The sequence below is a fragment of the Mercenaria mercenaria genome, chromosome 5 (genome assembly GCF_021730395.1).
Source record: "Mercenaria mercenaria strain notata chromosome 5, MADL_Memer_1, whole genome shotgun sequence".
Lineage (NCBI taxonomy): Eukaryota > Metazoa > Mollusca > Bivalvia > Venerida > Veneridae > Mercenaria > Mercenaria mercenaria.
Window position 1 is genome coordinate 80,871,904 of NC_069365.1, and position 23,509 is coordinate 80,895,412.

A 23,509-nucleotide genomic window follows, 5' to 3' on the forward strand; every position below is an offset into this window, starting at 1 on the left:
AGCAGCGTTTTTTTGAATTAATTCATAAACACTGTTATATAAGGTGTATATAAAATGCACTTACATCATGTATTTTGGTGTTCTTCTGCTCCCACATTTTGCAAAGTTAGGGATGGCAATTATACGAAATAGTTACGGAAAAATGATAGTCATAAGATATTGGTATATATTTTAGCAGGCTTGAATTCGTTCCGTTTTTCAGTATTTCTAGGGATAGTCTGAGCATTTCAATATGTTATACATTGGCTACGGAAACACGTTTCCTCCTGTCCCAGTTCAAAATCGGGGAAGGGGTTTTTCGTGGGCGGCTCGTATTCCGTTTGAGAAATATACAATCGAATTTGTTCAAGGTGACAAATGTAGCGACTTTAACTGTATTATTTAATATACAGATTCGATTGTGGCATGCATCTTAATTGATAAGACGGCATTTCGTATAGCATTTGTACATATTTCAATAACATTTACATTTTGATGCCGTATGTTTACTTTTCTATTATCAGAATGTAACATTGTTGATTACTGTTTTCTGTTATAAGAAGGTACTTTTGTACTCTAATAACTTCTATGTACAGTTAGTAATTTTCTCCCTTTGCAGCCATCGCTGGGGATAATTGTTTCTTCGCTGGATTCAAATTTTATCTTATTGCATTTTTTTGTACCTGTGCAGTTGTCGCTGGGGCAAATGAAATTAGGTTACTTTTAATATACATTTTTAGCTGTTTGTATAGTATGTGCATTTTAAACATTATCTCACCTTGCCATTTGCCATGAAAAATCTTTAAATAAAGTCGCGGCCTTTTCCTACTAAACTGTGTTGTAGTTTTCATTTTTACTGATAATTTAGTTGTAGTGAATATGACAAACGTATAAGGTCGGACATTCTTGCATAAAAACTACTTTTTTCACTGGATCCGCCCATGTATAAACGGGAGAAAAATCGTGTGCAAACAAGGCAATTCACGTGCTGTTAATACATGATTTTTATTTTTGAAATGCTTTGCCAGGGACGTATGTATGTATTTCTGCGCAGACTGATATTTGGCATCTGCATCTTGTTTCTTCCATAATAACCTCTTCTTGTAGCATTATAGATACAATGCAATCCATAGTATGTTTAGCTGTATCAGTTTCCAACCCCAAACGTACTGCCCCCATCAATGTACGCTCTAGCTTCTCTTAGAGTTTACTCCCTTTACAAAGCGTCTGTTCAGTTATTGTAAATAACTGTGAATAAATAAGTATCGCGTGTAACTTGTGCTATTGCCCGTTTTTAGGTATTATATTAATGATTTTTGTTAGTATCAGTCGGTTTGTTTTTACCCGATTGTTCGCAGAATTCATATAATAAACCTCGAAAGCTAGTCACTGGCTTCGTACTCATCCATACTCTGTTTGTTCGTACTCAAAATAAGTCGAATGTAAAGTTGTTACTCTTAAAACAATTGTGTTCCTGTTTATTAATTTTTTAAGTTATATGCAAAATTATGTGTAATGTAACGTTTGTAATAACTAAAAATAAAAACAAGATGCTCAAAAACCTTCAAATCACGCTTTTAGTAGTGTTGTTGTTATGTGTGCCCCGGTTATGGATATTTAAAACATGTTTACCGTTTCCAAGAACAACAAGAATGGTAAATAAAAAATGTACCGGAATCGTCAAGTCATCACATATGAAAAGAATGCATTTAGTCGTCGTGTAATGTTTTTTTATGCAAGAATAGCGACAATACACGTTTGTTTTGTGTATTAACGCCTGCAGAATCCCTTGGGATATGTTTGTGACCTCGACCTTCGGTCTCGGTCACAAACAATCCCGCGGGCTTCTGCAGACGTTAATACACAAAAAAACGTGTATTATCCCTACATTAACTCATCTGCCTAAGAAATGATGATATTATCAGTCATTAATAACTTTATTTATTGTTTTCTTTTAAAATGGCTGATGATTTTGCGTCTTGCTTATGGCTGCTGTCATCCCCTGTTACATACGGTCCATTGATAAAATAAATATCATACAACTAATTTCCAGTATGGCCTTCAATTAAATTTCATAAACATTCATACATTTACACAATCATACAGTCAATAAATAATCAAACACTTATACAAAAATACACAAATCAGAATAACTTAAATATTTCATCGACAAATACATCTGAAATATATAATGTAATATATCAAAGAACGAGAGATGTATTTACAAAATGGTCAGGATATATAACTTGCACAAAGGAGTTCAGTCGGAATTCGTTTTATGACGACTGAAAATTGACTTGAACATATAAAGATACTCTGTTTCCAAAGATATTTAGACAAAACTTACTAATATTTGACTTCGATTAATAGCTTTTGTGAATTACAAAAGTAACAAAGGTTATGGTTTGAAATATTCTTTTATTACGAAAATTTTAAATATTTAAAAAAAGCTGGTTCATTAATTTATCTCTTATTGAAGAACAAAGACATTTGATTGCATTCCCTTTCTTGACGTGAAAGAATTGATAAGTGTAAAACTGTCATCATAAAGTTAAAATTAGCAGTATTACCAAACAATAAACAATCGGCATGAACTGACCAGTTGTAACGCGTCTTTATGAAGTCAAAAGTCCATCTAAATATGTATTATTTGATTGTGCTGAAAGATACTTCGACTGTAAGTGCGTCTTCTAAGTATGTCTGTCTGGTGTATTCTCCCATGATCATAGATCCCATTTAATAATCGTACTTGTTATAAGTTTTATAAACAACCACTCGAAGAACAATAACAAGGGTTATCCAAATAACTCCCATGACAATGCTGAAAATCATAAGGTTTCTCGCCTTATTTGACATGCTTGTTGCACCAGCCATATCACCTTCAGCCGCCAAATTGCTTGCCTGCAAAATGGTAGAAAAAAAATACATTTGCGAGATCCCACAAAAAGGTAACATTATAACAAAAATAACAAAAAAAAAAAGATCAAAAGCAAAAGTTAACTTTCATTTAATACAAATAAAATAATTACTGAAATTATAAACAAAAAAATTAAAGGCAAATCTTGTATTATAAAATGTGCCTTTGAACGATGAATTAATTATATTTAGCTGTCTGTTTCTTATTGATACCTTAACGTACGTTACTTATGTGTCAAGTGTTTATAGAGTTTGTTACACGAATGGTATTGCCATTTTTTGGAAAGTGCTGTTTCAAAAGCTACTTACCTGCGATGCATAATATATAGCACATAGACCAGTTGGCCAGAAACAGCAAAGACAAGCAAAAATAGAGGCGGCCATGTAATCTGGAGGCCGTGGCATTGTAACCACCTGCCCAGCATAACCTGGCTGAGTCACCACCTGAAAATACAGGTACAAATTTATTATAAACAAAAACATATACGTTAAAGATTATATATGACTATGATTGGTGCAGCTTTCATCACTCCGATCAAAACTCTATAATTACTTTTCATTGCCATAGTTCCTCTCCAAACACACACTCTTTCTCTACTTTACTTTATTTTATATGTTGTATTTTATTCCTACTAAATTTTGTATTATTTGTAGATCTAACTGTGCATCTGCTTAAAAAATCTATAAATAGTTTTAGCGCTATTATGTTGAAAACCATATCTTTCACGGCGAGAAGTAGCCAGGATACCTTTGACTTGCCGGGATTGCAGAGTACCATGCACACTACATGCTTGTATTAATAATGAAGAAACTGGTTTTGTCAAATAAAGAGTTTATGATCATGTTTCAAGTATTGTTTCTAGTCTTTTGAGAAATTAGATGGCTCAATTTTATTTGGAATAAGAAAATCTATGTGACATTCACTCACCACTGCTGTTGTCGTTTGTTGCGAATTACCGTATCCTGGCTGTGCTGGTCCATACTTACCAGAAAAGCCGTTGCTCGGCTCAGAGTGTGGTGAAGAATTACCTTAAATGAGAGAAATAAATATAACATGATATATGGATCTAAATAAATATATGGTCGCATTTTTGATAAAAGATAAACGCCTCTTTAATCTGTCAAAAAGAGAAGTTATGTCTTGAATTGGTTGATTCATTGAATTCAAAATTTTATTTCTTTATAAGCAATATATTGTCATACAAGAGTATACATAATTCTTTATACTTTTGGATAACCGTCTGTGTAAATCCAGTGCTAATAGAGAGCGTGGACGGGGGAGGAGAGGGGGGTGGATGGGGCATCAGAGGTTTTGTATTTATCATTACCTCTTAGGTTCAGTCAAACCAGATCTTCTTTTTGTCTGCTTGATTGCAATCTATGCTCCGAAAGGATCTAATTATAAATCTTAATGTCTATCACAACGGCAGTCGTTGAGTGCCATGTGACAGTTTTAAAATGTATTCGCGTACTTTAACTCTGCAATGTTATTTCTGATCCATTGCGGAATTGAAGTCCATTCAATGTAAATGTGAAATCCCATTCTTCTTAAGCCGATTTGTAGGGGGCGTGAAGGGTGTTACACATTCCACTGCCTCACATGAACTGACTCAGTGAAACCGAGATCACTGAGGTTTTCTTCTGAAACATATTCCTATTGATTCTACTAAATGTGTTCATATATTTCACAGGTATATTAATCATATATACGTGAACTTGACCAATCTTTCAAATGTACAAGCTTTTAGTTGTCTTAGCCTATAGATCGCAGTAAATCTGAATCACCATTGTTAGATTTAAATACCTTACGCAGGTTATAACACATTAATTTCTGACTACTTTACAAGGCTCTTATACATTTGCTTTATATATGCATGCTTCTATATGTGAGTCATTTTCAAAGAAGCGGCAATTTTATCACAACCTCCATTACGTCAACGTACTGTTAAAAATACCCTTTTTGCCTATTAATTTCCTTAATTAATCCTGTTATCTAACTTACAACAATGAAAAGAAACATCACTTTAGGACTCAATTAAACAATCTACAACGTAAAGATATTTAAGTACTAATTTCCCCACTTTAGTAGATTATTTATTATAATATACACTTTTAAGTCCAAAAGGTAAACAATAACATTATTTTTCGTTTATTTGTACATATATGTGTTAAATATTGATACTCTATGGCTGATTTAGATAATAATTTGATAGTTAGACTACTTAGAGGTAGGTAGAGCTGTAATATGTAGTCTAAGCATCAAATCAGTGTTTAGAGGTTTGCAAATGTACTTAAAACTTTAAGTGTTAACCTGAGGTTCTCAATGTTATCTTTCATACGATAAGTGATGTCATGAGATACTTTTTGGGGATTTCCAAGTTTCACTAATGGCGGGAATGCATCATAAAACTGCATTTCGAAATTATGAAAATCTATTTCAAAACACATGTATTTGTATATCGATTGTGTGAGGATATTCCAGTAAATGATATTTTAATGTATCTGTTTTTGATTTACCACAGTCTTTAATTTTAGAACGGTATACAAACATCTGACACTATGTTTCAAAGTTATAGTGAACGTGATACAGATATATAAGTGAACTAGGCCAATGTATGGCATTTGCTTGACAATTTCCATGCGATACACTATTTCGGCATCCTTTTGTCATAATAGAAAGCTGCTTTTCCATAGCAACCGGAGAATGCCGAAATAACTTATGCACGTAAACGAACGGAAATGTCAATTATTGTTACGGATAAATTGTATTAGAATTATTGAATATTATCATGTTCGTTGTTGTTGTTTTGGGTTTTCAAGCCGTTTTTCAACAGTATTTCAGTTATATAACGGCGGGCAGTTAACCTAACCAGTGTTCCTGGATTATGTACCGTTCTCCGCAAGTAACTGCCAACTTCCCCACATGAATCAGAGGTGGAGGACGAATGATGTCAGACACGATGTCTTTTATCAAATCGTAACGGAGAACAAACGCCTCGCCCGGGCATTGAACTCGTGGCCCCGCTATTCGTAGACCTGTGCTCTCCTGATACTAAGTAATCAATGATTTGACCTCTTAAAATCTTCATGCGAAATTATGCGGCGACTATTTTACGAGACTTCCTTGTCTCTGCGTAAACTATTTTAATTTTATGTACTATCGTTCTTGTTGATTTATGTGCATAGATTGGTTTGCCAAACAATTTTAACTAATCGGTGGATTTAGATACGGGTAAAGAAGAAAATACTCTATACAGCCAAACTTGTCTTAAGTAGTCCGACTGTTGTTTTGTTCCTGCTTATGTGTGTGTGCGTGTGTGTGTGCGTGTGTGTGTGTGTGTGTGTATTATAGGTGGACCGGTGGTCTAGTGATAACACGCTTGACTGCCAATCCAGAGGTCCGGGGTTCGAATCCCGGTCCAGGAACTGGAAATTTCTTGAGTGTCTCCCACCCGACTAAGAGGCCTGTACTTGTACGGCTTCGCGTGCATTGGTGCTATACATCGGGCACGTTAAAGAACCGGACTGCCTATTTGCAAAGAGCTAGTCTAAGTTAGCCGGATAGGCATGCATTTCTCTTTGTTCTCTCTGTCTGTTCTGGGGGCTTTATCTCACTCTGTCCCTCTGGTCATATAGCTCTGTGTCTGTACTAGTAGAGGATGAATTTCGCGCCCTGTGTGGCTGCGTTTGCTATATGTAAAGCGCCTTTGAACGTGTTTATCATGAAAAGGGCGCTATATAAATCTGGTAAAATAATAAATAATAATAATATTATTATTAGTGCGTGTTTTTCATGGGTGGTGCCCAGCAGTATTGTTTTCTTACTTATCTGTTTGTTTATCTGTGTATGCTACTTATGTAAGAGTCTGCATTTTTTGGAACGTGACATTCCCTATTTGATATTTATCTTTGTTTTTGGTTTTTTACGTTGTTGTTAAAGGAACGTGGCTTTCCCTGTTGAATATTTATCCTTGCTCCACCGTCCCCCGACCCTTTTATCTACCCCTTACCACCCCTACCCCTAATTTTCTGTATTTTGCATATATCTATAATGTACTTGTTGTTGGATGTTTGAAACAAACCGTCTACAATATTTTTCCGTTACAGCTTCTTTTTGTTGTGGCCTTCTTTGCGATGCATGCTCTATGGCTGTGTCTGTGGTGCTCTGTGCTTCCGTAAAACCTACCCTTACCTAATCTTTCATAGGCAGGTTGTTGCGTTAGTCAATATAAAGTTAGAACAAACGGTGAATTTGAGAAGCTAACTGCATGATTGCTTAAGGCATTTGGTTGCTTATTACAGGTGGCCGTTAGGACAGGTACAACTGTGGTAGTAAATACAATGCTTTTGAGATCCATGAACAATAGAAATATTCTGTAACGACTTAATCTATCCATGCAAGTCGCATTTGTAAACTTAATATATACAATAATAGTCTATTATTTAAAAGCCATGACCCACGTGTAGGAAAGTTGCCCATGGCAGGTATACAAAGTAAATGTTACTTATTTTAACAATGTATAGTGGTATGGACAAATAAACCCTATAACGATTTGATGATGACATAGGTCCATTCGATTGTTATGTATAGCAATAAATGAGAGTCAAAGTTAAACTGCGTGATACATTCCCTACCCCCATCTCCCTACCCCTAGCCCCCGCGCAAAAAAAAACAAAGAAATAAAGTCTGGATGGATTCGAATTGAAACACGTCACACTACGCTTGCCAATGAACATGAAACAGGAAATCCTTGAGGTGCTTAAACGTGGATAAATATAAATCAGCGGATGCATGTTGATTCAGGTATGCTATAGAAAATGTTTTGGAAAAATAAACTTAAAAATGTAAACGGCATTGAATTATCTCGCATTTACCAAAATTGAAATCTAGCACTCATTTTATGGGGTGTTGATACATTAACTTTTTTATTTGTTTGCTTGTTTGTTTCTTGTTCAAAGCTCGTAGCAAAGAAACGGAGTTTCTGTTTGACAATGCATCTGTCAGTCTTTGATTATCTAAATGTTATATGGGTAATTTACAGAAGCGTCACTGGATTCCGTTAGCCCGGTTCCAGGTGTGTACTAATAATGTAGCAGTTAAGGGGCAGGTAATCCAAACTAGGGATTCCGTATCTAGATTAATAAAAGAACTTTACCGAGAAATTTCCATTAACGTTTAAAGTATTATCTCAGTCCTTATAACTGTCCAAATATATTATTAGATATATGTTTCATATATTTTACAAGCTATCTGTTTTCTAACCTCTCTGAAAAAAAAGTGATGGATTTTTTGTGGGAAGTTCTCATAATATATCTTATACCAAAATCTTTCAAACAAGAATTTAGTTTAACAAAATATCCGATATCATTCATGATTTTGCGTATTTTAGACAGTTTAGCTTAGGCCATACCAAATTGATATGTCGTTCGTCGGAACTACCGCATCAATAATTTCATTCCCGAGAAAAAAAAATAAAAATTACCCGCCCGCACGTACATAAAAATCTCCGAAAAAAATTTTTTTTTTCGATTATGCGGTCCGGAATAATAACGGCAAAACAGGTTTTATCGCTGTTTTAATGCGTCAAAGTGATATTGATCGGATTTCATGCGTCATGTAGCTGATGATCGAAACTCAAAAAGTCAGGAGTTATGGTGTTGTTCATCATTTGTTTTAAATCTGGAGTGACCTTCGATGTACCGGTAGGTAATGAAATAGGCACATTCTACTTTTGTTCAATACAGTGAAAAGAACGAAGCCCGACTTGTAAGACGTGCACGGGGATGCAGTTAAAAATATTTGGAAATATTGTTCAGATATCAAGTTTTCAAACCATTTGTTATCAGCTGTTTAATTCAGCATGTTAGATCTAGAGCCCAAAGCTGAGGCCAACTACTATCTTAAAAAAATATTTGTTCACAGATCCTGACCGACCTATCACATTGTCTCGGCCCAAATCTTTTTGAACGTAACTTCTTTAGTACAGCAGTCAGATATTCTATCAAAACACATTTAGTCAATTTTAAAAATTGTTTAGCTTTTCAAATAAATAGTGTTGATATGAAAATAATTTCTAACAAAATATGTCCTTTTGTAACCCCAGTTTTGCCTGTTTGTACACATGACGCCAGGATATATTTAAAATTGGCTGTAAATTGCTTGAACGAAAGAAAAAAAAAACAGACTTCCCCAACTCTAAATTTATAGTTCAGTCAAAGCACAACAAACAACACTTTAAAGGGTGGCCATATTGGGATCATTCTTTGTCCGTCTGTTATTATTTTTGCCTGAAATGAATCTCTACCACAAAAGCTTAAGCTAGCCTGATCATGATCTGTTAAGAAATTATTCCAAAGGGATTCGAGCAATGTCGAAGCATCTGTATGCCCAACTCCGTTTGGTCTCACTGGTCAAGTGGTTTATTACTTCCCCTCACCTCTATGGGTTGGAGTTCCACTAGGGGCACAAATTTGTTCATTTGTCAAAGCCATCTAACTGTGTTTCAGAAGAAATGTTATTCCACACAATCATGTGCCTGTTTTGTCTTAAATATTCCTCATCCTGTGCCATTAAATAGGCACGTCTTCAGATTAATGTAGAAAAATCAAAATTAAAAATAAGACACTCATTCCTTAGTAATTAAAATTACAAAATAAAAAAAATAAAGTTATTCAGTGAGTTTTGGCAAGAATTTATTTGCAAAATCATTCATGTAGTCTTTAAAACATATAGAAAAGCTATATACTGTGTTACCCACACTGTAAATGTTTGATTTCTGTGTTATTTCTAAAGAAATGTTAACTTTATATATAATCATACCCGCCTCCTCAAGGGTTCAAGCTGGGAAAAAAAATAAAAAAAGCCCGCTCGCTCCATGTAAAATCTACCCGCCTCTGAAAAAATCAAAATTGAGAAAAAAAAATAAAATAAAAATTTCGCTCGCCCGCTCCTATTTTTTTTGAAAATTTTCCGAAGAACTATTAATCAATTTGGTTTGGCCTTATACAAAACATATGCATTTGACATATTGTTTTACAAATGTTGTAAAATACGGCGAAAAGATCTGTCAAGTTTGAAAAACAAAAATAAGAAAATAACGTTGCAACACACCTTTTCTATTTGATTCAAGAAGATGTATTTCTAATTTATTACATAATGGATAATTTATATCTTACGGAAATGGGTATGTAAAACATGAAAATTGAAATTATATATCTGCTGCCTTTTTTAACAGATTTCTTTTAATTACAATATGCACTCAATGAACGTACCTGATTTATCTGTCATCTTAAAAAGAATATCCGAAACGTAGCTAAATCTTTCGCAAATATATTATCAATTCCCCGTTACCGCGCTTATATTTGATAGTTTATTTCGCAATGAAACGAGACGGTTTGTAAACATCAGTCACTCCTATATACGCCTAATAGTAATGTTTACAAAATGGCATTTGCTTGGTATATTTTTAAAGGTGACCGTGTTTCGCACTATTTTGCAATTTTTAAACAATTTTTACCGTGCCGTTTTTTTTTTTTTTATATAAATTTTGTATAACTTATGGTATCTCTTCAAGCTCAAGTAGAGACAAATTTCAAAGTGATGGCCACTATCTATCCAAAACGTTTGCAGAGAACTAATTTTACCATAAATTTTAATAAAAGGAACATCAAACTATTGGTAAAAATTATAAAACACAAAATAAAAATGTCAGTATCATTTTTTCTAGGGTGCCTCAAGTAAACGGATTTAATGAGACAAAATTCTAACTTCAACATTGAAAAAAAAAGGTCGAATCCTGTGTTTCTGTTTGAATTTTGCTTACTTCATTTAAAAATAACCTTGGGGCAGACGTAAAACCTACCTAAATTTCTTCCACGATATTTAATCTGAAGAGTGAAAGCAAAATAAAGAACTTTTACCGCATGTAACTCAATATTTCTAAAGATGTTTAACTCCGAGTACCCATTCTATTTAAGTAGTAAATTCACTTTGAACAGTAAGAAATCGCTTACCAAATTATTTTTTTCCCCATTTTTGTACCATAAATCAATTATAAGTCTTGAAAGAAGTAATAACGTACTAGAAAAAAAGGAAAATAAGGAAAATAATTTGCTCCGAGTAGGGTTTGAACCTCTCTTTATGATCTCAATAAACTTGAAATATTTACTGAAGCCGTTTTTGAATTTGTTTTTCGAAAGTCACGTGCACTAATTTTTATTTACTCGATTTCATTTATTTTTTAAAGCGAATCTTTCATTAGTTTCTTATATTAATCAATTCGAAAATTATGAAAACACGTTCTTTTGTTTATGTCCTTGTTGTAACTATGCCGAATTGTTGCATTAACACGACTAAATGTATAATATGATTGGGTGGGGTATCATGCCACATGTCTACGGCGTGATATTCCAGTGAGGTAGCACTATAAAGATGGTATTGCGCTCACCAATACAAGCAGACAACGTCGTTTATATGACTGGCAATTTATTGAAAAAGACTCTGACCCCAAATACACACACTAACATGTCTTTATTTATCAACTGAAACAGATGGTATTGCGCTCACCAATACAAGCAGACAACGTCGTTTATATGACTGGCAATTTATTGAAAAAGACTCTGACCCCAAATACACACACTAACATGTCTTTATTTATCAATTGAAACATTTTCAAGAATAGGCAATATTTCATTTTTATTTCAATACTTTATGCTATTTCTTGATTTCACATTTAATCAAATTACATTTGCATACATGTAAAGTCCCACTGAAATCACCTTTTTACCATATAGTTTATTAAAATTCTGATGAAGTGCATTTTCCTTGATTTACTGATTATGATATTCAGCCTTGGGTGGCACCCCTGAGTTGTACGGTGGTGGCCCGCCTGGGTACGCTCCTCCTGGAGGGTATGCAGCTGGGTTTTGAGCCGACGGGGAAGGATAAGGCTGGTATCCTTGGTTAGGAGTTGCCATCATGACAACAGCTAAAAAAAAAATTAATGACTTGAAAATTAGATATTATACTTACTATTAACAATGGCAACAATAAATAATCAATGAATAAGCGATAATTATTTTGATAAATCATAATTTAATACCGTATATTCCTTTATTAACACCAAAGGAACGTTAATCACTAAGACCTAAGAATTGTTAGGGGCCTCCGAAGCCGAGTGGTTCAGGTCAATGACTTCAAATCACTTGCCCCTCACCGATGTTGGTTCGAGCTTTATCAGTATACTTAGGTGGATGGTCCGGCATCCATCTTCCATTGTCATACGTCCATAGTCTATCGTCCGTCTTGTGCAAATTTCATAACTATCTTGTGGGATAGTGTGTCATCTTTTGTAACAAATTATGTCATCATGCAATATTTCCCACAATTCTAATTAAGCCATAAGCATATTATACACAGAATGAAGATGTTAATTACAGTTTTCTTCTTTGGTATGATAACCCGCCCGCTTAGCTCAGTAGGTAAGAGCGTTGGTCTACGGATCGCGGGGTCGCGAGTTCGCTCCTCGGGCGGGGCGTATGTTCTCCGTGACTATTTGATAAACGACATTGTGTCTGAAATCATTAGTCCTCCACCTCTGATCATTCATGTGGGGAAGTTGGCAGTTACTTGCGGAGAACAGGTTTGTACTGGTACAGAATCCAGGAAAACTGGTTAGTTAGAAAACTGCCCGCCGTTACAAAACTGAAATACTGTTGAAAAACGGCGTTAAACCCAAAACAAACAAACAAATCTTTGGTATAATAATGAAAATAAATACCGAAGTATATTCCAATATGCAAGTTCTTGTTCTAACAATACCTTACTATAAAAGCAATTAGCAAATACGAAGATGCAACAAGAAACATGACAATACAAAGCGACGCATACAACAATACTATGAAGGTTGAACAATATTCAGAAGTAAAGCATTCAGCAACATTTGTCCTGCAATAATAAAAGCTGTTATTGTCCCAAGTCTCACTGCATTCTGTTGCGTTGGATATTTATAGGTTATTAACTTTGTATCAGGAAATATGCACGAGTTCTTCAGCGGAAATATTGCGCGACTTTAGGAGCGCAATATTCTTCCGCTGAAGAACGAGTGCAACAATAATAGTGCAACAACATACACTGAATTACGTCACGCACCCGATATGAAATTCAGGCGTCAGTGTATGAAAAAATATTGACGTTTCCGTTACAAGTGTAACTTAACGGTGAATAGAAACGAATATGTAATAATACATAATATGCAAACATTCACAGCGCATGTATACACTAATTCTAATATAAGTATGCTGGGTTCAGATTCGGAAAAGCATTGCAGACATTGTGCTTGGAAAATAGGCCTACATGATAAAAGAACATACAAGTAAAATAAAACAGATATGAAAATATTAATTATTAAAACATAATCATACTACTGAAACATTTCATTTTAATATCAATTTCGAAAACTGCGATAATCACTTCTTGAATCGTTTACTTTCAAGGATGTTATATGTAATTTCCATGAACTCCCTAATTCGGTTTCGTTCAGTTCTATTTTCAAATAGTCAAACCATTCGAATTATAAATTAAAGTATAATAAAATAATTTCAGATCCGCTTTGAAAAATCACTGAATTACGCTAAATTATGATGCCTTAAATTCAAATTTTAAATGGTGGTGGATTATTATAAATTTGTATCATGGTATACTGTCAACATAACCACTGGCATTTGAAAGGTGGGGGCAACTTTTGTGGCAACAAACACAACATTATTGCTTAACCCTTAGCCTGTTGGCGGCAAGTGACACTACCTTTGCGACCAGTGCAGACCAAGATCAGCCTGCACGTCTGTACACACAGGCAGATCATGGTCTGCTCTGTTCGCTGTTCAGTCAGTAAATTTTGAGTGAACATCCATTTGAATAATAAATGGTATTGCCAAAATTGAATGATGGACTAGGCCATTTTAGAAATTTAGCAGGCTAAACCTGAATACATAGTACAGAGAAGTACCTGGTTGCTGGGCGTTAGGAACGACAACTCCGGTTCTGTTGTTGCTGTTAGAACATAACTTGAAGCATCCAAAACAACAAAGTGTTATCGCAGCAATACAACCAATGGAAATCAAGACTGGTACCCATCTACAAAATATGAAGATATAGTTGAATGGTCTATCGTTCATTGTCAAACGTCCATAGTCTATCGTATTCATAACCATATCTTCTTCTCTGAAACTACTAATCAAAATTACATCAAACTTGGCATGGTCCTCTCGCCAGTGTATTTTAATAGGGGCGCTTAGAACCTTTAAGGGGCCAATTGAGTTTAAAATAGAGAAAATGGGCGCGCTTGGATTGAGCCTTAAATTAAAAATAACAAGAGCTGTCACTTATGGTGACAAATGCCCCCGCAGCGCCTTGACCTTTGCCCTGGTGACCTTGACCTTTGACCTGGTGACCCCAAAGCCGGTAGGGGTCGTGTACTCAATAAGTACTATCAGCATGTGAAGTTTTAAGGTCCTGGGTGCAGTGGTTCGCGAGAAAAGTGCCTTCATGCAAAAAGTTAACGTTGTGACGAACGAACAAACTAACGAACGAACGGACGGACAGTTGAAAACTAATATGCCTCCCTTCGGGGGCATAAAAATAAAAACTTTAAACGACTTCTTGTAATGAACAACTCATGGATCGTCATCAAGCATGGTCTGTAGCATCAATATATGATTCTCCCCCAAACTGATCCAAGTGGGGGCACTTTGTCCCTTTTGGCCCCATTATTGTAATGTCTTCATCCAATTTTCTTCAAATGGGATGCTTGGCCCCTTTCAGAGGTCGCTAGAGCTAATTATAGAAAGACCTTTAAACAACCGCTTTATTGATCTTCATCAAACTTGGTCTATTGCATTGTTGTAGGTCCTCTCCCAGTGTTGATCATATGGTGATATGCCATCCCTTTCTATTAGGAACTGCTAGAACTTAAAAAAGAACGACATCTCTTGAACTGCTTGATAGATCTTCATTAAACTTGGTCTGTAGCATCATCATAAGGTGAACCTGGCCACGTTTAGGTGCAGCTAGTTTTAAAGATAGAAATAAAACTATTAACGACTTCTCTTTATTTTATTCGAATGGGTAAACCTGGTTTATTATATGAACCGCTTTAGTGAAAAATAGAAAAAACCTTAAAGTTCACACGACTTTTCCTAATGAACATATTGATGGACCTCATCAAACTTGTAGCAACATTATAATGGCATTCCACTTGTATCCAACAAGGGGCACTTGGGTGGGGTGTAGGGGTTGCTATAGCTATAATTAGAAAAAAGTCCTCTGAACGACTTCTTGATAGAGCTTCATTCAACCCTATCTTTACCATTATTGTATGGTCTTTTCCCATTTTTTTCAAAGGGGATAGGGGCGTCTGGTACCTTTTTGGGGCCCCTGAAGCTAAACTTTGATTTATCTTAAACACCTCTTCCCAAGAGCCACACAATGGATTTTCATCAAGTTAAGTCTCTTGCATCATTATTAAGTCGTATTCAAAATTTGTTCAAATTTGGCACTCGGTCCCTTTTAAAGGGTCATTAAAGCTAAAAATTAGAAAAAAACCTTTAAACAACTTTTTGTCATGAACATCTCAAATTTGGTTTGTATATCATTATAAGGTCCTTTCCCAAATGTGTTTAAATGGGAACACTAAACCCCTTTTAGGAGGGCGTTAGAGATAAAGAAAATAAACTTCTTTTTTTTTGCATGAACCTATTGGATTTTTATTCAGTTGGTCTGTAGCCTCATTGTAACGCACTCTCTCAAAACATTTGAGGCGTTTAGCATCTCTTAGGAGTCATTAGAGCTTAAAATAGAAAACCATTTAAACAATTTCTTCTTGTGAACCGCTTCATGGATCTTCATTAAACTTGGTTCGTAGCATCAGTGTAAGGCCATCTCTAAAACTTTTTTCAGATGGGGACACTTAGCCCATTTAAGGATCTGCAAGAACCAGAAATAAAACACATTTCAAATGATTGACTACATCTGAATTTATTTATGATAAAAGGATCTTCAGCAAGCTTGGACTGTAGTAGTGTTTTAAGGTCTTTTCATTTTGTTCAAATATGGGTAAGTGACTCCTTTTCGAACCACTAGGGCTAAAATAGATTTAGCTTTTAAATTAATAATATTCTTCTCATGCATCTTTGAATGGATTGATTTCCATCAAACTCGGCTTCTACCATATTTATACAGTGCTTCGTTAAATTACTTTGAATTGGGGACTGGACATGTTTTTTATCAAACACAATTATTACAGTTAATGATAAACATGTCATACATGTATTCGAGATCAAACTGTCAATTCAAGTTGAGGGAGTTAGGGCCAGTATGATCCTCTTGTTTCTATTATTCGGTTATTCTAAAGTGCGCTGTCATTTTAGATAGTTTCAGATTTTAGATTCAAAGGTAATGAACTTTATTACTATTTTAGATATGACAAAAGTTTTAATAAGATTTTAATCTGTTTGATTAAATGAAAGAGGAGAGAATTTTAGAATGAAAAATCCCAACTGCCTCTGCTGGTATTCGAACCCGGGTCGCACGGGTGGAAGGCCAATGCTCTAACCACTGAGCCAAAGAGTGGACCCACTGACGCAGTTGTCAGAGATTTGTTTTAAACGTGAGGCTATACGTAAGTGACCGTAACAGTATCTATAAGTCAACACTGTTGTGATTACAAAACTTGAAGAAGTACAAATGATTTATCGGTATATGAATCGTAAAACATTTCAAGTTATATATAGAAAATGATGATAGGTCATGAAACGAAAAACAGTCGTAGGAATTCTGCCTAATGTATACAGTTACAATATTTGTTGTTGATTTTTTTCTGCCCAGCAGAATTTTTTCTGTGACGAATTGATGCTTTGCGAACTGATGGTTTACGAATTATTGCTGTGCAATATGTTTCATATAAACAAGTTAAACAGTTAAACTTACGCATGATCTGTCCACCATTCGGCACATGAGTCCTGTCTTTTATATCTTTCAGTCTGACGGAGTTTGCTATTGCAACATTCGAGATCATCATTTATTCGACTTGTCAATGAATAAAAGAACCCAGTTGCAGACCACTTATAACAACAGTAATTTGAGCACCATTCTGTGCTTTTCCACACTCTGTAAATATTACACACACAAACTATACTTTTAGTTAGCATAAATAGTATATATATATATATATAGTCTATAACGTCTTTTATCATATCGGGAAAGTTCACATCAAAGCTCTAGTGCAGGGTAGGCTGTTGTGTAAATGATACTTATTCCCAACAGTGAAGTAACCGTGGGTCCTGAAAATATGTAAAACATTTTCCCCTGCACATTGAGCGATGTGATGAAAAGCAAGGAACCAGTAAACCCTACCTCGCCGTGGGGTTTGCAGAGTTCAGCTCTTCAACAGGGAGGGTACGATTAGTGTATTTACTTATACCGTTCAAGCGGGTTATCGATTATAGAGTCGGTCTCAACTCTACCCTAGAGCTTCGATGTGAGCTTACCCATAGCTACAACTTCACAAGATGAAATATAACAAATGCAAGGATGGGATTTAATATCTCGTGTTTGTGCAAATGGAAGCTGTATCTATTTCTTTCCTTAAATGAATGCATGATTAGGTACAATTCTCTCATATGCAGAAAAATATCATATTACAAAAAAGTCCTTGTTACTATGCCATTTAGACTTTGGTCTATTCAGTTGGTAAGTATGATATACTGGTAAAAACATGAACAAAAAATCTGTTTACAGTTGGATGTCATTTAATTGTAAAATATCTCGAGTGTACTCAGAATAATCTTTAAACGTATGCATATTCTAGTAAATGAAAATATGAAGGTTTCTGTTAATAGCATGCTTACCCGCTGCTGTCTGTGTACCCCCTACAGCATTCGCTCCCATCAACCGAGACACCTGATAGTAAAATATTTTATTGCACACTTATATAGGTTACTTCATTGTAGTATACACTGTACACATATATATCTATAAATACACATATTAATTATTTCTTGTTTTTCAGAATAAAACTCGTAAAACTTATTCTAAAATAAATATTAAAAAAAAAACAACTTTTTTTTTTAATATTTCCATGGGGCAAACTTTTTTACAGGATCATGTGAATATTTCCTTAAAATTGAAATGATTAAAATTATCTTTAAAACTGAAAACCTGCATACTACAAGCAGAATTATGCATAACTTAATCTGCAAAAAGTAAAAATTGATGGAAAACGCTGTTACGGAATCGAGTACAATGAAAGAAATCGTTTTGAATCTTACACAGTAGAACCGCAGATCCATGGATTCCGTACATTTATTACATATTGTCCTCCGTGTTTTAATATATACCTAAATCAAGGATTTTCTATAGTTGTAGTTATAATTAAAAGTAAAAATTATAAAAATTTCAGATTTTATTCATAAATGAATAAATGTAGTAATATTTACCAAAGGATATAAGTATAACCAGTGAGAATACAAATTTTAAAGTAATCAACGCCATATTGAATACTTCCTTTTTTTCGTTTAAAGAGATATTATTTGTTCAATGCTGATAAAACTAATCTGTCAATAGGATTTTTCAAAAATAAATGAGTACAATTTTATCATTCTAGACATTGATCAAACGTACAAAGACAGGACGTGCTATGATTTCAAGTGCGTGTGGTATATTGATAAAAGCACGTGAGGGTTCATGTTCAACAAAAAAACAAAACAAAAAAAAACTTATAAATGCACTTATCAACTTTTCTAGCTCCGAATTTGTATTTTATTTTGTTGTTATCTCTGTTAAATATCAATTTATTGTGTATTCACTATATTGCGAAATCATTAAACATATAATGATTACTTTTTATATTTCATTATAATATTATCAATAAGTGTGTTTCTTAAGATAGAGAGTATTTAGTGACGACTTAGGCGGACAGAGGTTGTGACACAGTTATTCACAGAGTCTGTTTGACTCCTTTCCATCTTTTATCTTTAGTTTTTTATAGAAGAAATAATATGGATACATTGTACGTTGTGTAGAAGACTTGTTAACGTATGACGTCATAGTTAGAACTCAAAACAGATACTCAAGATTTTATATTTTTTTGTGTATATTTTTCGCGATTTCATGGTAACCGTTGTATTTTACAGTATGATGAAAATTAATATTGATAAATATTTTTAGTTCTTGAGTAGAATTATTCGCGTATATTAGCAAAAATAATCTCTATCACCAGAGTGCAAACGGGTTCCAGTCATGTATATATTGTGGGTAATTAGTTTGAGATATACCATATTACTTATGACGAAATAGTTCACAAAGTGTGCAAAGTCAGCGACAAAACGGTGACCAACTTAAAGTTTGATATACAATTTAAGCGTCCATTTGAAAATACAAGATTTGAAGTGCAGCAATATCTGTATGCAAAGCATCTGTCGTCTTCTGCTGAAAACGTACAATACAAACATCTGTATTATGCGATATTTCAAATGCAGTGACATTTGAAGACACCTGCATCTTATATATACAATAATGGTTGTTAATGACCTACGTAGTAAATTACAAGAATGCTTGACAATTAATATGATCCCCTGCTGTTTTTTGGCAAAAAAAGGTAGAGAAAAAAAGATTTAACATCGAATAGAGATACAGGCGTCAGTTGCGTGAATAATATATGTAATTTTGGATTGGTCTCAGAAGGGACCTCCAGTCGATGTTGTGTCTATACCGAACCCGGTTTGTTATTTACTATGTCACGCGTTGAAGAGACCAAGTGGACATCCATCGCTATACTTTGATTAGAAAACAGTATTTTGCAGGAACATAGTATGAAGTTGAAGCAGTTATGTCCTCCAAAGTATTCATCATTTTCAAAACCTTAAACAAAATGGGGATAAATCATTAAGAAAGAGATTTGCTATAAACCCACACTCCAAGAACGCAACAAGCCTTCGGATTTGTCATACCTCAGTTACTTTGATTTTGCTAAACCTGCTTTATCCGTGATTACTGATATTGATATCCGATAACAATCTGATAAAAGATGTTGAAATTACTTGAATTACGCGAGTAATATCCGCCATGTTATAGCGCTATGTCTAATTCATGTAATCTAGTCCGTTTCGCAATGACTCGATTGTTAATATTGCAATGAAATGGGAAGGTAGCAATATGTACGTTGACACCGTCTTTATCACAAATGTCTTTGTTGTTTATTATTAAAATTTAATGACGACACATTTATTGAACAAACTGAAATGATATCTATATAAAGAATTGATACAAACAAATGTCTAATTACAAAAGGAGCTGCATTTCACAACAAATGTGAATTGATATACCATTTAGATAAATAACCGCAGTGACGCATTATTTGATGTAACACGAAAATTTATAATCTACGTACTATGTTTGACATTCTAATTATTCTAAAACTATAGCTATGAAAATGCCGGTTCCGGCGTTGTTGTTGTTGTTTTTTTTTTTTTTTTTTTTTTTTTTTTTTTTTTGTCGGGACTCCCATTTTCTTATGGTTGAAATACGTACAACATTTTTTATTTGGATATACTTCTCGCATAATAAACAACTTCAAGAAGAAATTTTAAGAGTTTCCATCCGTCAAAATATATCAAAAGGGAACAAAAAAAAAAAAAACAAGGATGAATATCCAACAGGGAAAGCCACGTTCTAAAAAAGCAGCCTTCCCAAACGTAAACCCAGCACGCGGACGCGCACACGTCCAACACACACACAAAGTAAACACACAAGGACAAAACGAACAAAGGAACACAGTGAGACTACCACTGGGGAGCTTAAACCGGTTTATGGTGACAAATCTTATAGCAAGTAAAGTCCTATTTCATCATTATATACATTATTGTTCTTTTTCTAAACACAAACATGCATAGAAATAGTAAACCACATAGACAGCAAGGTCGAAACAAAAAATGATTAAGGATTACTGTAGGGACCCAGCTTGGAAGGGTCAGTGACTAAACATTATCAGGTAGATAAAATGTGTCAATTCATTCTATATCATCACATTATTCCAAAGTTACAAGGCAGGGTAATTATAAGCAATACCAGCCAGATGAATACCTGAGTACGCGATATGTAAAACAGAAATTTTCTTGTGGATAATGAGATATTTAGATGAGATATTTTTAATAGTTAGCCGTGATACGAGGGTCATTCTAAAAATAATGAAAATCGTGCTGGAATATAGTACATATTCAAATTTAGTTTATTCCTTCAAAGTATTTGCACGCACTTCCGCGGCCAAGAACATTATAACAATCCAAAGTGCTTTATTCGATATACACTTGCGCCCAGCCAGCATCTTAATAGCCTTGGAAAGAGAAACAAAGTCACACAAAGACTTATATCTTGTGAATAAGCGGGATAAAAGATTTGTACTGCCGTTTCGGCTCTCAGAAACGTTTGAACGATTGCACTTTTGTGAGCCGCAGCGTTGTCATGGATCAACTGAAGACCGCAAAGACAAGTCCTTGATCGCATTATTTGTATTTTCGTTTAAGAGCTTTCAATACTTTGTCTCTATAAAACTTTCCAGCGACTGACTTCCTTTGTGCAGGAATTTGTACAACAGTACCTCTTGATTTAAAGAAGATGGAATACGAATTACCTTTTTGACCGTTTTAGTTCTTTTTGCAATTACAGTAGTGGTCTACGGTCACCTTTTAGCAGCCACTGTCTGTTGTCAACGCAATCCTGTGGCTCCTAAAAGTATATCAAGGTCTCATTACATGTTAGGAACTGTAACGTTGTACGATCATTTAAATTTGAGAACATTTTTCAGCGTTTCTTTAGAACATTTGACCTTACTGGCATTTTGCTCTTCAGTTAACATGTGAGGCACCCTTCGGTCACGAACCTGTCGTATCTAAAAGACGCTATCTCGGACACCGTGTACCTGGCGTCTTCATCAATCAGACGTCTTTCAGCAGCAATGTTCTTTGACGTCACTGCCATTTTGGGCCTGCCAGGACGAACCTTATTTTAAAGACCTCCTGACCATTTTCAAATTTTCCTACCCATCTGAACAGTTTTTTCTCTGATACTGCAGACTTCCTATCCGAGGTATGCAGTTCACTGAGTATCTGCTTTGCTTTGCAGGTATTTCTAACAACGTGCTTTGATGTAAGCTCTAATTTCAGCTTTCTTTGTACTTTTTATAGCTACATGTATTTTGCTTGTCCTATATGACTAAACCTAAAACAAAACTAAATGTCTCCGAAATGGTATGACAGTTTTCAATGAAACTTTGCAGGATTATAATCATCCAGATAAATACGAGTTTTTTGCGTGTCAGACTTCTACGGAAGCGCGCAATTGCCATTATATTTTGCATGTCCCTCGTATTTATATAAGGACTACTATACAGTTTTAAATGATATCAACATAAGGGTTAATTACTCTTATAAAATGGTCTCTTTTTTATTTTATTTTTTGCCTATACGTATCATAGGAATCCTGAATGAAAGCTTAGAATGAGCCACAGCGTGAGAAAACCAACATAGTGCATTTGCGACTCGCATGAATCCAGACCAGCCTGCTCATCCGCGCTGTCTGGCCAGGATCCATGTACACTTCCAAAGCCTATTACAATTAGAGAAACCGTTAGCGTACAGCATTGATCCTGAGCAGATTGCGCGGATGGGCAGGCTGGTCTGGATCCATGCTGGTCGCAAATGCACTATGTTGGTTTTCTCATGGTGCGGCTCATTAATTTATAACTGTATTTGTTACAGGTGTGTTGAAAATCAAGTATAAACAAGCAAAATCGTCTTTTTTCCTCGGTGCACTTAGATTTTTGAGCACTCTGCTTTGCATTTATCAATATTTAGAGTAAAAATGGTCACAAATTTTAGAAACCCTTAAGTTTATTTTTATAGTTTGATCAATAAAAAGGGAAAAGTATTAAATAGGGAGCATTTCTTTTATTCCCCTTGGTTTTTTTTTGTTTGGTAGAAACGTTATTCTAAATATATTTTTGGATGTCTTGACATTTTAAGTTATTCCTTTTTAAGTATGGATTTCAAAAATTGTCCTATATACCAATAGTTCCTGTAATGTTTACCCTTGTAGCTATATTTCTATTTTTAAAGGGACGAAACTAGATATATTTTTAATAGTTAAGTTTTGTTTAAATTTTGGGAGTTTAACAGTACTGATCTAGAAAAGGTTTTAATTTGAAAGAAGTTTTTGGCCCCCCCATGGAAACCAAACATAGTGCTTTGGACCGGCGCGGTGGCTGGTTCAGCTGTTGCTAAGGGTTTTTTAATTACAATGGCTTTGAAAGCGAACAGCAGGAACCTGACCAATGCCGGTGCGCAGGTGGTTGGACCATGCGGTCCAAACGCCTTGTTGGTTTTTCATTTGCGGCTAAAATGGTATTTTTATGTAGTGTTTCAAAAAGAACCATTCCAGATTTCTCTGTTGACGGCAGCAAGTTGTGAAGGGTTTAAAACGCTAGGGAAGTATAATATAGATATAAAAAGTTTAAAAAAAAAAGTATATTTTTGTAAAAATTTACTCTTTATGTCAAAGTGCTAA

The 23,509-nt window shown here is 34.7% G+C and overlaps 2 protein-coding genes across 2 annotated transcripts; both read right to left on the reverse strand.

Moving 5' to 3' along the window:
* Positions 1-2,377: 2,377 nt before the first annotated feature.
* Positions 2,378-10,310, reverse strand: LOC123557762 (proline-rich transmembrane protein 1-like). The gene is made up of 4 exons (XM_045349433.2): positions 10,168-10,310; positions 3,824-3,924; positions 3,205-3,339; positions 2,378-2,880 (listed from the first exon to the last, which is right to left on the reverse strand). The coding sequence occupies exons 1-4, from the start codon at positions 10,181-10,183 to the stop codon at positions 2,716-2,718; spliced, it is 417 nt and encodes a 138-aa protein (XP_045205368.2). The 5' UTR covers positions 10,184-10,310; the 3' UTR covers positions 2,378-2,715.
* A 1,268-nt stretch (positions 10,311-11,578) lies between these two features.
* LOC123559168 (protein shisa-4-like) lies at positions 11,579-18,535 on the reverse strand. Its single transcript, XM_045350983.2, has 5 exons — positions 18,388-18,535; positions 17,800-17,851; positions 16,880-17,059; positions 13,902-14,029; positions 11,579-11,882 (listed from the first exon to the last, which is right to left on the reverse strand). Exons 1-5 carry the CDS (start codon positions 18,440-18,442, stop codon positions 11,725-11,727), a joined length of 573 nt encoding a protein of 190 aa, XP_045206918.2. The 5' UTR covers positions 18,443-18,535; the 3' UTR covers positions 11,579-11,724.
* Between the last annotated feature and the right edge of the window lie 4,974 nt (positions 18,536-23,509).

What these genes read in the sequence shown, in the direction of transcription:
- LOC123557762 (XM_045349433.2), bottom strand. An exon ending in AACAAACGACAACAGCAGTG is followed by an intron (nt 3,340 to 3,823) that starts GTGAGTGAATGT and finishes CTGTATTTTCAG; the next exon opens with GTGGTGACTCAGCCAGGTTA. An exon ending in CTATATATTATGCATCGCAG is followed by an intron (nt 2,881 to 3,204) that starts GTAAGTAGCTTT and finishes ACCATTTTGCAG; the next exon opens with GCAAGCAATTTGGCGGCTGA.
- LOC123559168 (XM_045350983.2), bottom strand. Translation starts at nt 18,442, where the DNA reads ATGGCGTTGATTACTTTAAAATTTGTATTCTCACTGGTTATACTTATA. An exon ending in GGTTATACTTATATCCTTTG is followed by an intron (nt 17,852 to 18,387) that starts GTAAATATTACT and finishes TTTTACTATCAG; the next exon opens with GTGTCTCGGTTGATGGGAGC. An exon ending in GAATGGTGGACAGATCATGC is followed by an intron (nt 14,030 to 16,879) that starts GTAAGTTTAACT and finishes CATATTTTGTAG; the next exon opens with ATGGGTACCAGTCTTGATTT.